Below are 13,174 nucleotides of genomic sequence, written 5' to 3'. Positions count from 1 at the left end.
TAGCTTCAAAATTAAATTAATAAGTATTTCAAACCTAAAAATTTATTAATTTTACACTAATTTATTAAATATAACCAACTTCAAAATTAATACCTAAATAGAAATCTTACTCTTTAAATTTAGGATGCAAATTAACTTTTACTTCATAGAATTATAGTCAACTATCTATCTGTAATGGGACCACAAAGTTTCCACGTGTAACTAAGTATACGCGAGTATTAAGAAATTCATACTCTCACGATTGAAAGGAACATAGATTCCCCGCCAACTTCCCCACATACTCCTAAGTTTCGCTTTCGAAGTTTATCTGCTCCAAACTGTAAAAAAACATTAAAACAAGTGTTCTTTTTAAGAAGCAATAATTTCATTCTGAAAGTGGTCTGGTCATGCATAAACCCCTGGGTTTGCTCGTTTTGCTGTTATTCGGCACCGTTTTGAACCACTAAATGGAAGTTTCAATTTTCTCCTGACATTAAAAAGAAAAAATGAGAAATTGTTTTTAAATGGTTTCTTCCAAGTTTGAGTCGTGTTGGGATTCTTTGCTTTGCTTTATCTAAGCACAAATTCTTCAGTTTATTGTTGGTAAAAAAAGTATTCAAAAAGTCTCCTTTCCTTCCTTCTTCTCTTTCTCTTTCTCTTTACCTTTCCCTTTTCAATTCCTTTTGGGGGCTTTTTTTTCTCTCTCTAAAAAAAGGTCTGTTAGTTGTTGTTCATGCTTCTTCTACTTGGTGCTCCCTGGATATTGCATAATGAAGTCTCTCAATTTTGTAAGTTCTCTATATTTGATCAATTTCCTCTATATTTTTCTCAATGAGGATGTTTCTTGAGTTTTCTGTTTTCTGGTCATCTTTTGGGAATTGTGCTTCTATGTTTATGAACTTGATTAGCTGCTCTGTTTTGTTATTCTATTGATTAATGATTTCTGGAGAAATAGTTGACACAAAGTTCGAATTTTTTATTGATTAATTGCCGACATAACATTAGATAAATGGAAGAAATTGATAGTATGGGGCCGTTTTATGGTTTTGCTGTTTGTTTTGTGTTTTCTAGACTTCAAAATTCGAGTATTTTGTCTTACTCACAGAGAAAGAGCAGTACCTATCAGGGTTCTATTTTTCAAATTATCTCCTTCCTTCTTATGGAGAGAATCAAATTTTGTCGGGTTGATGATTAATTTAAGGCCACTCCTTGGATTTTGGTAGTATGGATGAGCATATATTGACATGAGTGGTTTAGGGCCTCAATTAGTTTAAGCTAGAGTTCTCTAGCTCGATTTACAAACTTTAATTAGGAGAGGATCCACTTAATGTGTTGAGCGGTTAAGTGTCTCAAGCGGTTTAAGCTAGAATTTTCGAGTTCGAGTCATAGTCTACTCAACAAACTTTAGTTAGGGGAGAATTCACCTAAAAAGTGTTTGAACAAACTTTAATTAGGAGAGAATTCACTTAAAAGGGTGTTTGACGATCATGGAACCGATTAATTATCCAAAAGAAAAAGAAAGTGTTTTTGGCTGGAATTTTTTAACTTGTTACTGCCTCTATATTTGGGAGTAATTTGTTTCTTTTCTTCTTCTTCCAATTTCAATCTAGTCAAAATTATTGCAGAAATTGAGATTGGCATGATTGAAAATGCAATGGAAACTAATAGCAATATTATTATTATTATTATTATTATTTTATGTATTTGGTCTTCAAGCTGTGTATTTGTTCATATGGATCTTCATTACCAGTTGTTCTCTGTCTGGATTTATCAGTAAACTGCATCTTTTCTAAGTTTTCCTTTCTATTAGATATCCACAGATTGAAGCGGTTTCAGTTGCAGTTTTGCTTCTTTCTGTTGAAGCTAATATTTTATTTCCAGACAATGTTATGTCAAAGTATTATTTGTGATTATGGGACCTTGTTTCCTTATCTTTGTAGTAATACCCATGTTTGCTGTTTTCGTTATGGTTATGGTCAATCTGCTTAACAATTTCACTCTGTTCAGTTATACTTTCTCATCCGCCTCTTTTCCATTACCGTTTGTAGGCTTCTGCACCAGCAGATTCTAACAGCAGATCATACCTTTGCACGCTCTTCGTTGCAGTTTCTTTGATTTCTGGTGCTTACTTTATTAGTGGCTCATTTGTTGGACAGGAATATAAACAAGTAAGATCTTTCATTTCAGTCCTTCTCGTAATGCTTAACATTATTGCATTCTTTTATGTTGCATCCATCTATTTGAATACTTTCAACATCTACTGGTAGTTTTATGTACTTCAAGGTCTTATAGGTTAAGGTGTAACCCAAGTGTGGGGTGCAACGAAACAAGTACAACTTTATATAGAGGTTTCATGTATGTAGTACTATAATTGTAAGAAATTGTGATTGGATTCAAATCGAAGTTTTTTCACAGGATGTTCATTCCCCAAATGAAAACAAACTTGATTTGTTTCTAATTGCAAAATCTAGGTATGTAATAAAACAAAGCAATTCAAGCCCCCAAGCTTTACACATCCTTATAGTAGACCAACAAGCTATTATGTTCACCTCCTTATGTTGGAAATCATCTGTGCAGAGATTAACGAGATGGCAGGTAATTCAGACAATGCAGAGCGCAGAATCTAAAAACTGCGAGGTTTGTTTCTCAAGGGTTCAGTTTTAAAACGAAAAGTTCATTGCAAAGTGGTTACTTTTTTTATTTAGATATGTTTCTGATTTATATTTCGTTTTTCTTAGGGTCATTGCAGGCCTTCTGGAAGTGAGGCACTGCCACAAGGGATTGTTAGGAAAACATCAGACCTTACAATGCGGCCACTATGGAGTGATTCCACGGGAGATGTGAGTTCAAAGTGTATTAGGTCTTGATGTCCTGCTTTTACTTTGACATCTTGATGAGTTCAACTAAATAGTACATCTGAGCGTAATATTTCGAGTTATTTTATTGGGCCTGTTTAATTCTTGTATGAAACTTGTAAACTGCTAGACCATTTGGTGCGATATTCTTATAAAATTTGTTACTTTGTTCTTCCAGAATAAGCCAAAGCCTAGCATGAGCTTGTTAGCACTTGCAGTTGGAATTAAGCAAAAAGAAGTCGTGGACCAAATTGTTAAGAAGGTGTTGATCTATCCTTGGCTAAATTATTCGGTTTTAAAAAAGAATTCAGCATTTTTTGGTCAAATACTTATTCTCATTTTGCAGTTCCCTATCAGTGAATTTGTTGTGATGCTTTTTCACTATGATGGTATTTTGGATCAATGGAATGATTTGCCGTGGAGTGATCATGCCATCCATGTATCTGCAGTGAATCAGACAAAATGGTAAGGTTAACTAAAGTAATCAGTGTGTCATACAGACCTTGACATTTGTGAGTTTCCGTGTTAAAGAGAAATGGATTCTGTTCAAACCGTCTAGTATGCACAGTATGGACCGTTTACAAGCAATTTCTTGTGGATGCATATATGCCATTTATCTCAACGAAATATTATCTTGATTGCATAGGTGGTTTGCAAAACGATTTCTTCATCCAGACATTGTTGCTGAATATGATTACATATTTCTTTGGGATGAAGACCTTGGAGTAGAAAGTTTCAATCCGAGAAGGTATGCCTGTTTTTGCAATTCTGAAACGTTCCTGTATTTCATTGTTCATATGCATAACTTGTATGCAGGACCGTTAAAACTTTGAATGGGCATTTTATGAATTTCACTGATCAAGTAAATCATTAATGTTCATGACCTGCCAAAGTTTGCGTGGCATCCTCTAGCCTTAGTTGGTTCGGTGTCATTTTGTTGTGTATGCAATGCTATTTTTTGTAGAGATTTCACATATTAATGAAAATGAAGTAGATACTGTTTTCTTCATTTGATATGATTGTTTTTTCTGTTCTGAATTTAGTTTTATTTTAACGAAACAATAAACGCATGTTTTCTTTTTGTCCAGATATCTATCTATTGTTAAGGATGAGGGACTTGAAATATCACAGCCAGCCCTTGATCCTACAAAGTCAGCAGTGTATCATCCAATTACTGCACGCCAATCAAAGTCTCGGGTTCACAGGTCAGTGTAAATATATGACCAAATTTGGAGTTAGATATTAATTAAATCCGAGTTTAACTAGTGCTTTACCTCTTAACAGAAGGATGTATAAATTTAAAGGCAGTGGCAGGTGTTATCAAAACAGCACTTTTCCTCCTTGTGTCGGGTAAATGACAACTAGTTCTATATTACTCGTCCGAGTTGCTCCCTTATTTTTTGGATAGAGAAAGAAGAAGCAAATGTTATATATTATTGAAAATGCAATTAAGTAAATAAGTGTCACATTATTAATGCAGTTGGGTGGAACTAATGGCACCCGTCTTCTCAAGGGAAGCCTGGCAATGTGTATGGTATATGATTCAGGTATACTTTATGTGTCGCCAAATTTTTGACATCGCATATATGATTTGTATACTAACTACTTGAGAAACTTGTAAATATTGTTCTAATTAAAAACTTGACAACAATATGATATAACGAGTTATTACTCGAACAACCTTGGACCTGATTAATTGGATCCACCTTGGTCATGCTGAAGTGAACTTGAGCTAAGGCGGTCATACTTTCTGGTTTTAGCTGCTATTTTGGTCAAGAATTCGATATTCGTCCTGCTTTTAGTACGACTAGCTTAGTGTCATGGAACCGTTTTAGCTAAAAGCTCAAGTTGATAGTTAAAGGTCCACTGACACACCCCCACACGCGAAAGCACACTTGGGCTTGAAGCGTGACAACACAGGCCCATATTACCATGTCCTGCAAATAACTCAACAAATGGGGCTGCCAGGAATCGAACCCAGACCACTTGGTCACACTGGCTCTGATACCATGTCATGGAATAAACTCAAGCTGATAGTTAAAGGTCCACTTCATATTAATAGCTGACACTTAGAATTAATTCCAGAACTACTTGTGGTCTGATAAAAATTACATCTTTTTGAGCTATAGAATCTCTAATCAAATAGAACCTGTCCGTTTCTTCATTTCTAATTTCTCTGAGGATGTTCTAATCTGCAGAATGACTTGATCCATGCATGGGGTTTGGATTTTCAGCTTGGTTATTGTGCAAAGGTAACTATCCAAATCCTTTTGAAAGTTACCATTTATAGATCTTGACTGTAAATTTGATGTATTTTGTATTTTTATAGGGTGATCGAACGAAAAATGTTGGCGTGGTCGATTCAGAGTACATAGTTCATCTAGGTCTGTTAACTCTTGGTGTCTTCAATGGAACTGAAGTAAGTCGTTGTATTCATTTCGATACAACCATTATTCTGACTTTTTTTACCTTTTCCTTTTTCGAAATTTAGTGTTCAGTAATAAACTTTTATCAACATATTATATATGTCTTCATGTTTCTCTTTACCAATAAAAATAAAATTTTCATCTTTGATATTGCAGAAGCAGTCAGAATCTCATACAGTCGATAACAGAGTCGAGGTATGTTGAGATCATTAGCTATACACTACACCCTACAAATTGTAGAATCTCTTTGTTCGAATTTATAGCCTCAATATCAATGGTCTAAACACAATCTAATACAATTCTACCAATTGTATACTACTAGAAAAATGTTCGTCGCAAAATCAATTCTTTTCGATTTTCCATCGCAAATCAGCTTTTTTTCATGTCGTTTTCGACTATATAACCTTGATATCTATGGTCTAAACACAATTGAGCCATTTGTTTAGAGAAACTCTAATCTGTATTAACTGAGTGATGAAATATGTATTTGCAGGTTAGAAGACAATCCTCTTTGGAAATGCAAATCTTCGAGGAGAGATGGAAAGTTGCTGAAAAGGCGGATAAATGTTGGGTCGATCCATTTCTTCAACAGTTATCAAATCAAACTCATAATTGAAATATATTTAATATAATCATTCAATATAGAAAGATGGTTGACTGCAATACATATACTTGTACACACCATAGCCATACAGTTCTTTTTGCAGCAGAAAAAAGTCTCAAAAACTGAGGTCTAAGCATACAAATCTTCAAGGAGCTTGAAATATGATTTCGGATTCCGAGCTGTTTTCTCACCATTGCTGTTGGTGATTGTAGTGCCAAACCGGTGTCGAATAACTGGTGAAGATATAAATTTCTTGTAATTTAGTGATTCTTTTCTAGTTCTTTCTTTTTAAAATGAACTTGAATGTAAATAGAACTTTGATTTTGGGAAAGTTGTAAATTATTGTTCTGTTGTGAATTAAATATCTTTCATTTTCATCAAATAAAACAAGAACCATCTTTCAATCTGTGCTTTTAACAGAAAATTTATTCCTTAAGCACTGATAATAGTGAACTTTCCAGATTTATGTTGTCCACATGTAACACAATCGTCAACTTGCGCATTAAGAGAAATAGTGGTTACCGGGTTCTAAGCAACACCAGTAACATACTCTTCTCCAATAATGTTTCTGCATTTCATGTCTGTGTTTGTATCCGATTTCGTTTTCATTCAATATGAAGGCTATATTTTAGAAATAATGTTTCTCAGTGTTTGTATCCGTTTCCGTTTTCATTTGAAGGCTATATTTTAGAAATAATGTTTTTCTGTGTTAGTCTCCGTGTTGACCCAACATAGATCAGCATAAGGAACAAAGAGATTCCAACCAATCGGATTCCACAAATTCTCAACCTTCACATTTTCAGAGTGATATCTCCCAATCTTTCATTTTCAGAGTAAATGAATGACTAGAAAGCAGAGTGAAGTAAGAATGATTGTGTACCTTATGCTTCTTTGAGATGACTATTTATAGAGATAAGTGAAGGATACCTTATAACTGGGCAGGATTCCATGTGGCAATGTTTGATTGACCCATGTATCTATACACTTTTGTGTCCGTCTTCCCTTTTCGTAAGTTACAGAGCATTCCAGAGATTAAGAGCATGTGTTTCAAATCCGCTCTTGTAACAGGGACATGTGTCCCTGGCGGTTATACTTTTTTGCATAAGACTTCTTATTGGTCCATGTATCCGGCTACTTTCAGTTCCTTTATTTGATGTGATATTAGATGTCCCCCTTTTTAGAACTCTCTGAAGTTCTTTAGGGTTTCGTTTTTACTTTGTATCTTCCATATGCTCGATGATGGGCCAAAATTTTCTTTTTGAAGTCCACTTTCTGCCACCTGGAGCCGTTTTCTTTTCCCAAGGAGCTTTCCGCCTTCTTTCGTTTTTGTAGAAGCAATTATTGTCTATTTACCTTCTTTCCGGAATACCATAGGGATAAAGTTATTTATCATTAGCATGCCTCCCTTGGGTTTCCCCCACTTTGTACATATAAACCTTGAATATCTTCTCCTTTACTTTTTCTTGAATCATCTCATGCATTTTACCTTTGCATGTTCTTTCTCTTAATTTCTCTCCTCTATTTTGTTATGTAATTTTAGCTTGTTGAGACTCTTTAGAAGTTTATCCTTCTTAATCTTCCCCTTCTTCTTTTATTACGGCTCCTAATCTTCCAAATCCTAGAAAGCTTCATCCTCTAAAGCCTTTCAAAATCCTATTAAGGAAGCACTTGAAAAGGTTAAGCAGGTGAACTTAAATGTTTATTCTCAATTCTCTACTTTGACTGCCAAGGATCCGGTGAAGATAGTAGCTGATTATCCATAAATGGAAAAAATGATTGTCAATCTACCCTCTGAGACTTTGAGAGCCTTCGATCCACATCCAAATATCTGAGGGATGCTCAAGAAATTTATGCAATAGTATATGTGTTTCCCCTACCTCGAGGCGTTGTAGTTGTAGGATTTTTATCATGCCTTTTTAGGTTTAGAAACACATTTTTTCATATAAAAATCGATCCCTTAAGATCTAGCATATGTAGTATTTGATTAAGGTTAGGGAAAAATTGTCTTTCACCTTTGGTGGAGCAATCAGAGTCCTTGAATAAGACACATGGGTTGAAAAACGATCTCCCTCTACTTTGTCACTTGCGGAATAGGAACAATTGCTTGCAATACTAGAATTAATTCCACGTACCCGGATCAACAGTCTTGGCTGAATCACCAGTATAGGGGACGGTTTTGCTTTAAGATGGAAGAATAATTTTTCTTTTTTTTTCTAATAAGTATATGTGGGGTTTAACTTTCTTAACCTGGGTTTAAGTTTTTAACTTAAACTTATATCATTATTAGTTTTATTAATTAAAAAGAAAACTAATCCCAAACCTAGTGGATAAGGGGCACATCCATATCCATACAAAGAAATATAGGGTGAAAAAATAATTAAATTTTTTCATTTAATTAAATTCTATGTTCAAAATATATTTAATTATCCCTAAATTAGATATATCAACCAAATCCTAATTTGATTAGTTATATATTGTGTGCATGTATTATCCATATAAATAATATCTAATATTATTTGCCATATATGCAATATGTATATAAACTTAATTATATATGAAAATTATATGTATATAATATCCAATATTAAACATATACATTCTAACTATAATATCATGTATTATATAACTATATATATTATCCAATAATATATATATATATATATATATATATATATATATATATTCATTCCGAATTTACATTTCTAATTTAATCTAATTAAACTGAAAACTAAACTTTCGATTAACTTTGCCCCTATTGTTTCTTTGATTTGGGCCATATCAAAATTGAATTCAATCCAATTGAATTTCACTGTTCATCTGAACCCAATAACATTGTTCTAACCTTTCTTAAGCAAAACCCCTTATTCTAGAATAGTTCCATTCCACGAGTGATCCAGATAGGTATATCTAGAGGTGGTGATTAGACTGAACTCCCGGTTCGTCTAACTAGTCATCAGTAGGTTTTAACTGACCTCTATGACTATCCAACTCAGATATGTATCTCGTGTTCGAAGACTGAGAACCTAATAGTAACCTTATAATAATCCTTTTCTACATGATATCATGTTAAACATGAGGCATAGTACTGTCATCCTCATATAGTGTTTAGACATTCCTTGATCTTTTAGTGAACTAGTAAGTTCAAATATGTAATTGTTAGACGAGGTGTCGCGGCCTAATCTCCCGGGCGGACCGGGGGGTGGACACCTCATGGCGACGTAAGCGGTGATTGGCGCCGAAAGCAACCAATCGTGGAATCAAGCTGCTCGGCAGGACCGGAGCTCGGAGTATGGAAGAGTCGCCACCCACGAATGGGAAAATGAACACCGATCCCTTGCGGGAGACCGGTGAGGGTTCGGGAAACTTAGGTACGAGCCGAGAAGGCTAGCTCCTTTCCGGAGAAAGGCTACTAGGCACCCCGACATCGCCCGGTTATGAACCACCGGCCTCCTACTCAGCGTGTTAGGCGATAACGGACTAATCGCATATTTCTTTAAGTTTAAAATTCATTTGAAACCTTTTCTTTCTCGTTTTGAAAACCGTTTTGAGCATATATTATTGAAAGCCATTTTGGTAAAGAATCACCCATTTACATCAGTTCAAAATACATAGGAGAGAGAGAGGGGGGAGAAGAAAGAATTGATTTGTTTACAATGTGATTTATGCTTCGTATTACACACTAACTCTAAACTAAACTCACTTCCCAAAAATGAGTTTATTTACATGGTTCGTACCTTAATCGCCGTTGGAACGATTTAGGTACGTTTCAAAACCCCGTTTAATGATGTTCACTCGAATCGCCGTTGGAACGACTCGAGCGTTTGAAAATGTTGAGATAAAAGCTTTAACAAGAAAACGTGATTAAGCATACAAGTCAATTTATTTTGTTCAAAAAACATTTTATTAGGAAAGCAATTCAAAAACTCTATTATTTACAATTAAAAGCAATTTTAATTACAAGGTTCGCTTAATCCGTCGTTGGAACGAATTAAGGTTTTAAAACGTGATGTTTTAAGAAATGGTTTAAAAATGTCAAGAAAACGTTATTTACACTTTAGGAATATCTAGAAAACTTTAAGTTTAAATAAGCAAATTAAACTCTCTTTTTGTGATTTTACTTTCCCCTTTTCACTCAATTAACCTTTAACATTATCATAATTACAACAATAAACCAACTAAACCAAAATTCCTCAATTGAAAACCAATTTAAAACCATGTCCCCAAATGTCAAAAAGAATAAGGAAGAATATGTACATATATACATATATATATTTTTAGATAAAAATAATGATATACATATAACTTTGAAAACCAAGCAAAGAATACCCTATAGTATAGCTAAGTATATGTATAATAATGAAAATAACACTAAGTATGATATATTATAATCAAAACATGTAAAAATGATGAGGCAAGTTCACAAATAAGAAAATAACCTTTGATTCAAAAACAATATTTACATCATAACCCAAAAACCAATTAATCATCCCAAAAGTCACAAAAACTATACATATATACTTATATAATTTACAAAACCAAATCAATATAAATTAAATTTCTAACATAACATAATAGACATATAATATGTAGATAATAATCATATAAACCAAAAATATATTTATCAAGTATTTTACATAATTAAATAGAGATATACTTAAGAAGAAATGTCAAAAAGATAAGAAAAAGACTCAAAAAATGGGTATTTAAGGTTCCAGCAGCTTTACCGACGGAAAATCCGTCGGTAAACAGCTATTAGTGACAGAAAATGTAGAATTACAGAAACAGTCCACAACTTTCTAGATTTATTCAAAAGCTTTAGATTAGATCTATTCTATCGTTTTGAACTTCCGAACTACCAAAAATGGATCGTAGTCTATAACGGAGGTTCCTAAAACGACATTTTTATTTTAAAACGTTATTTTGAAATATTTTTAAAACTTATAATTACAACGTTTTTAATACCCGAACTACCTTTGAATCGGATCACGGTTCGTATTGGGATATTAAAACGAGGTTTTTATTTTAAAACAAAATCGAACGTTTATCTAATCCGAGACGAAAATTAAATAAATACGAAAAATTAAGTAAAACGTGATAAATAAATAAATAACTAAATAAATAAAATTATAACATAAAAATAAATAAATAAAGGAAATAAATTAAATAAAATAAAACTAGTCCTGTCCTCGGATAATACCTCAAGATCGGTATCTGACAGTCGAAGTCGGTCAATTCCACGAGTTGTGATTTTCCGGTTTTTTTTTTTTTTGTGTTTTTCGTCTTTTTAGTAAAAATTTTAACTTTTGGGAAATTCAGACTTTTTGAGAAAAAAAAATATTTTTCTAAAAAAAATTCACTTTCTCTCTCTAAAAATGTCTAGAGTGAGAAAGCTCTCCAAAAATTCCTCCTTCTCTTGCATGGGGATCCGTGCCTTAAATAGGCAACGGGTCCCGGAAAATTTTGGGCGACGCCCAACTAAGATTGGGCGTACGCCCAACCTCAGTTGGGCGCGCGCCCAACAAGCGTTGGGCATGCGCGCCCAACTGATGTTGGGCGTCCGCCCAACGTCGTCGGGCGTTCGCCCAATGGCTGCCGAGCGTGCGCCCGCGCTATCGAGCGCGCGCCGCCGGACGTGCGCGCTCCGCGGACGTCGAGCGCACGCCCCGCGCTGCCGGGCGTGCGTCCAACTGTCGTCGGACACACGTCGGTTGCCGCTAGGCGCTCGCACCACGTTGCTGAGCGTTCGCGAGCCGTTCACTTGACGACCGCGATTTCCGTTGACTTTTCCTTTCTTTCTTTTTCTTATTATATATTTTTCTTCTCTCTTTTTTTTTAAAATTTTTCCGGAACCAACCGCTTTGACCGCTTTGTTATAGGTTTTCGTCACAGGTCCTCCGACTCGGTGTCTACAGTTGCCCCTACTTTCCTATTTTGACAGTGATGTGTGTGTTTTGAAAACATTTTTTGCTAACGCAACACATGCAATGTAAAACATATAAAAGTAAAAGACACATAAGGAGTATGAGGAAGAATACCTGACCTTTGCATTGCGCGTTCCGGCGTCGTTCTCGATTCTTTCCGTCCTTGCCTTTGAATCGGCCGCCGGCGGATGTTCTTCTTACGGACCCTAGCCTAAGTTGACTGTGGGTAAAAAAGGCTCAAAAACAACCCTGGTGCACGACCGCGAGTAAAATGGCTCAAAAGCGACCCCGGCCTACGATCGGGGGGTAAATGGCTCAAAAGCAACCCTGGTCTACGACCGTGGGTAGAATGGCTCAAAAGCAACCCCGGTTTACGACCGGGGTTAAAATGGCTCAAAAGCAACCCTGGTCCACGACCGCGGGTAAAATGGCTCAAAAGCAACCCTGGTCCACGACCGCGGGTAAAATGGCTCAAAAGCGACCCCGGTCCACGACCGCGGGTAAAATGGCTCAAAAGCAACCCTGGTCTACGACCGTGGGTAAAATGGATCAAAAGCAAACCTGGTCTACGACTGTGGGTAAAATGGCTCAAAAGTAACCTCGGTCTACGACCGTGGGTAAAATGGCTCAATAGCGAAAGGTTCTTTCTAACAATTCTGAATTCTAAAACACTGACGTCTGTGTTTTTACTGGAGCTACTGTCTCGGATGTTTGAGTGGTTCGATAGGAACGTCTTTTTCATCCGGAGTGATTCAAACTAACAATTATTTTTCTGTTGACTGTCGTTTGTATTTTGACTGGCGCCACTGTTCTGTAAAATTTGGCTGTCGTCTGGAGTCTCATCTTGATATTATTGGTCACTGTCTGGCAGAAACGCAGGCTGAAACGGACTGCAAATCGGAGGTCTGTGCACCTGGTAAATAATTATTTACTTTTTACCTTTATGTCACATCGTACCTTTTTCACTATTTACGAGAATGCCATTCCCTTTCCTTATATAAGGTGGTGGGGTTTCATTTCAACCCCACACATTCTCTCTCTTCTCTCTCTCTCTAACTTCTGATTTGGATTATTCTCGGGATGGATTTGGATAAACATTATGGCACGAAGGGCATGGATGCGGGTTTTGTGAACCTCACTACAGTGGCCCCTTTCCAGGATCCTACCTCACATCTGAGCCGGACCCGCTCTAACCAGGTAAGTACTTTCTTACTTCCTCGTCTTTTGACTAGATTTCTAGGCTTTAGTAACCCTACTTTGAACATGATTTGCATGCTAAACTCTAGGTTGCTTTAGAAGACTTTAACTAGAAAACATGAATTTCTTTGCCCGCAAGTAACACTTTATTTGTCTTTTGAAAGAATGTGAATTATATGCATGTGAATAGTA

At 35.6% G+C, this 13,174-nt stretch overlaps 1 protein-coding gene across 1 annotated transcript; it reads left to right on the top strand.

Moving 5' to 3' along the window:
* Positions 1 to 373: 373 nt before the first annotated feature.
* Positions 374 to 6,270, top strand: LOC136227636 (uncharacterized). The gene is made up of 14 exons (XM_066016349.1): positions 374 to 767; positions 2,028 to 2,147; positions 2,557 to 2,616; positions 2,718 to 2,819; positions 3,013 to 3,096; positions 3,181 to 3,299; positions 3,481 to 3,582; positions 3,923 to 4,039; positions 4,119 to 4,184; positions 4,315 to 4,381; positions 5,033 to 5,086; positions 5,164 to 5,253; positions 5,417 to 5,455; positions 5,754 to 6,270. Exons 1-14 carry the CDS (start codon positions 750 to 752, stop codon positions 5,874 to 5,876), a joined length of 1,161 nt encoding a protein of 386 aa, XP_065872421.1. The 5' UTR covers positions 374 to 749; the 3' UTR covers positions 5,877 to 6,270.
* The last annotated feature ends 6,904 nt before the right edge of the window (positions 6,271 to 13,174 follow it).

Source organism: Euphorbia lathyris, chromosome 4 (genome assembly GCF_963576675.1).
Source record: "Euphorbia lathyris chromosome 4, ddEupLath1.1, whole genome shotgun sequence".
NCBI lineage: Eukaryota > Viridiplantae > Streptophyta > Magnoliopsida > Malpighiales > Euphorbiaceae > Euphorbia > Euphorbia lathyris.
Note: the sequence above shows the minus strand (reverse complement) of the source record. Positions and strands in the feature narration are given on the sequence as shown.

Bases quoted from the DNA above. Each gene is read 5' to 3' on its own strand.
- LOC136227636 (XM_066016349.1), top strand. The intron at 2,820-3,012 runs GTGAGTTCAAAG...TTGTTCTTCCAG, and splicing joins GGAGTGATTCCACGGGAGAT to AATAAGCCAAAGCCTAGCAT. The intron at 3,097-3,180 runs GTGTTGATCTAT...CTCATTTTGCAG, and splicing joins TGGACCAAATTGTTAAGAAG to TTCCCTATCAGTGAATTTGT.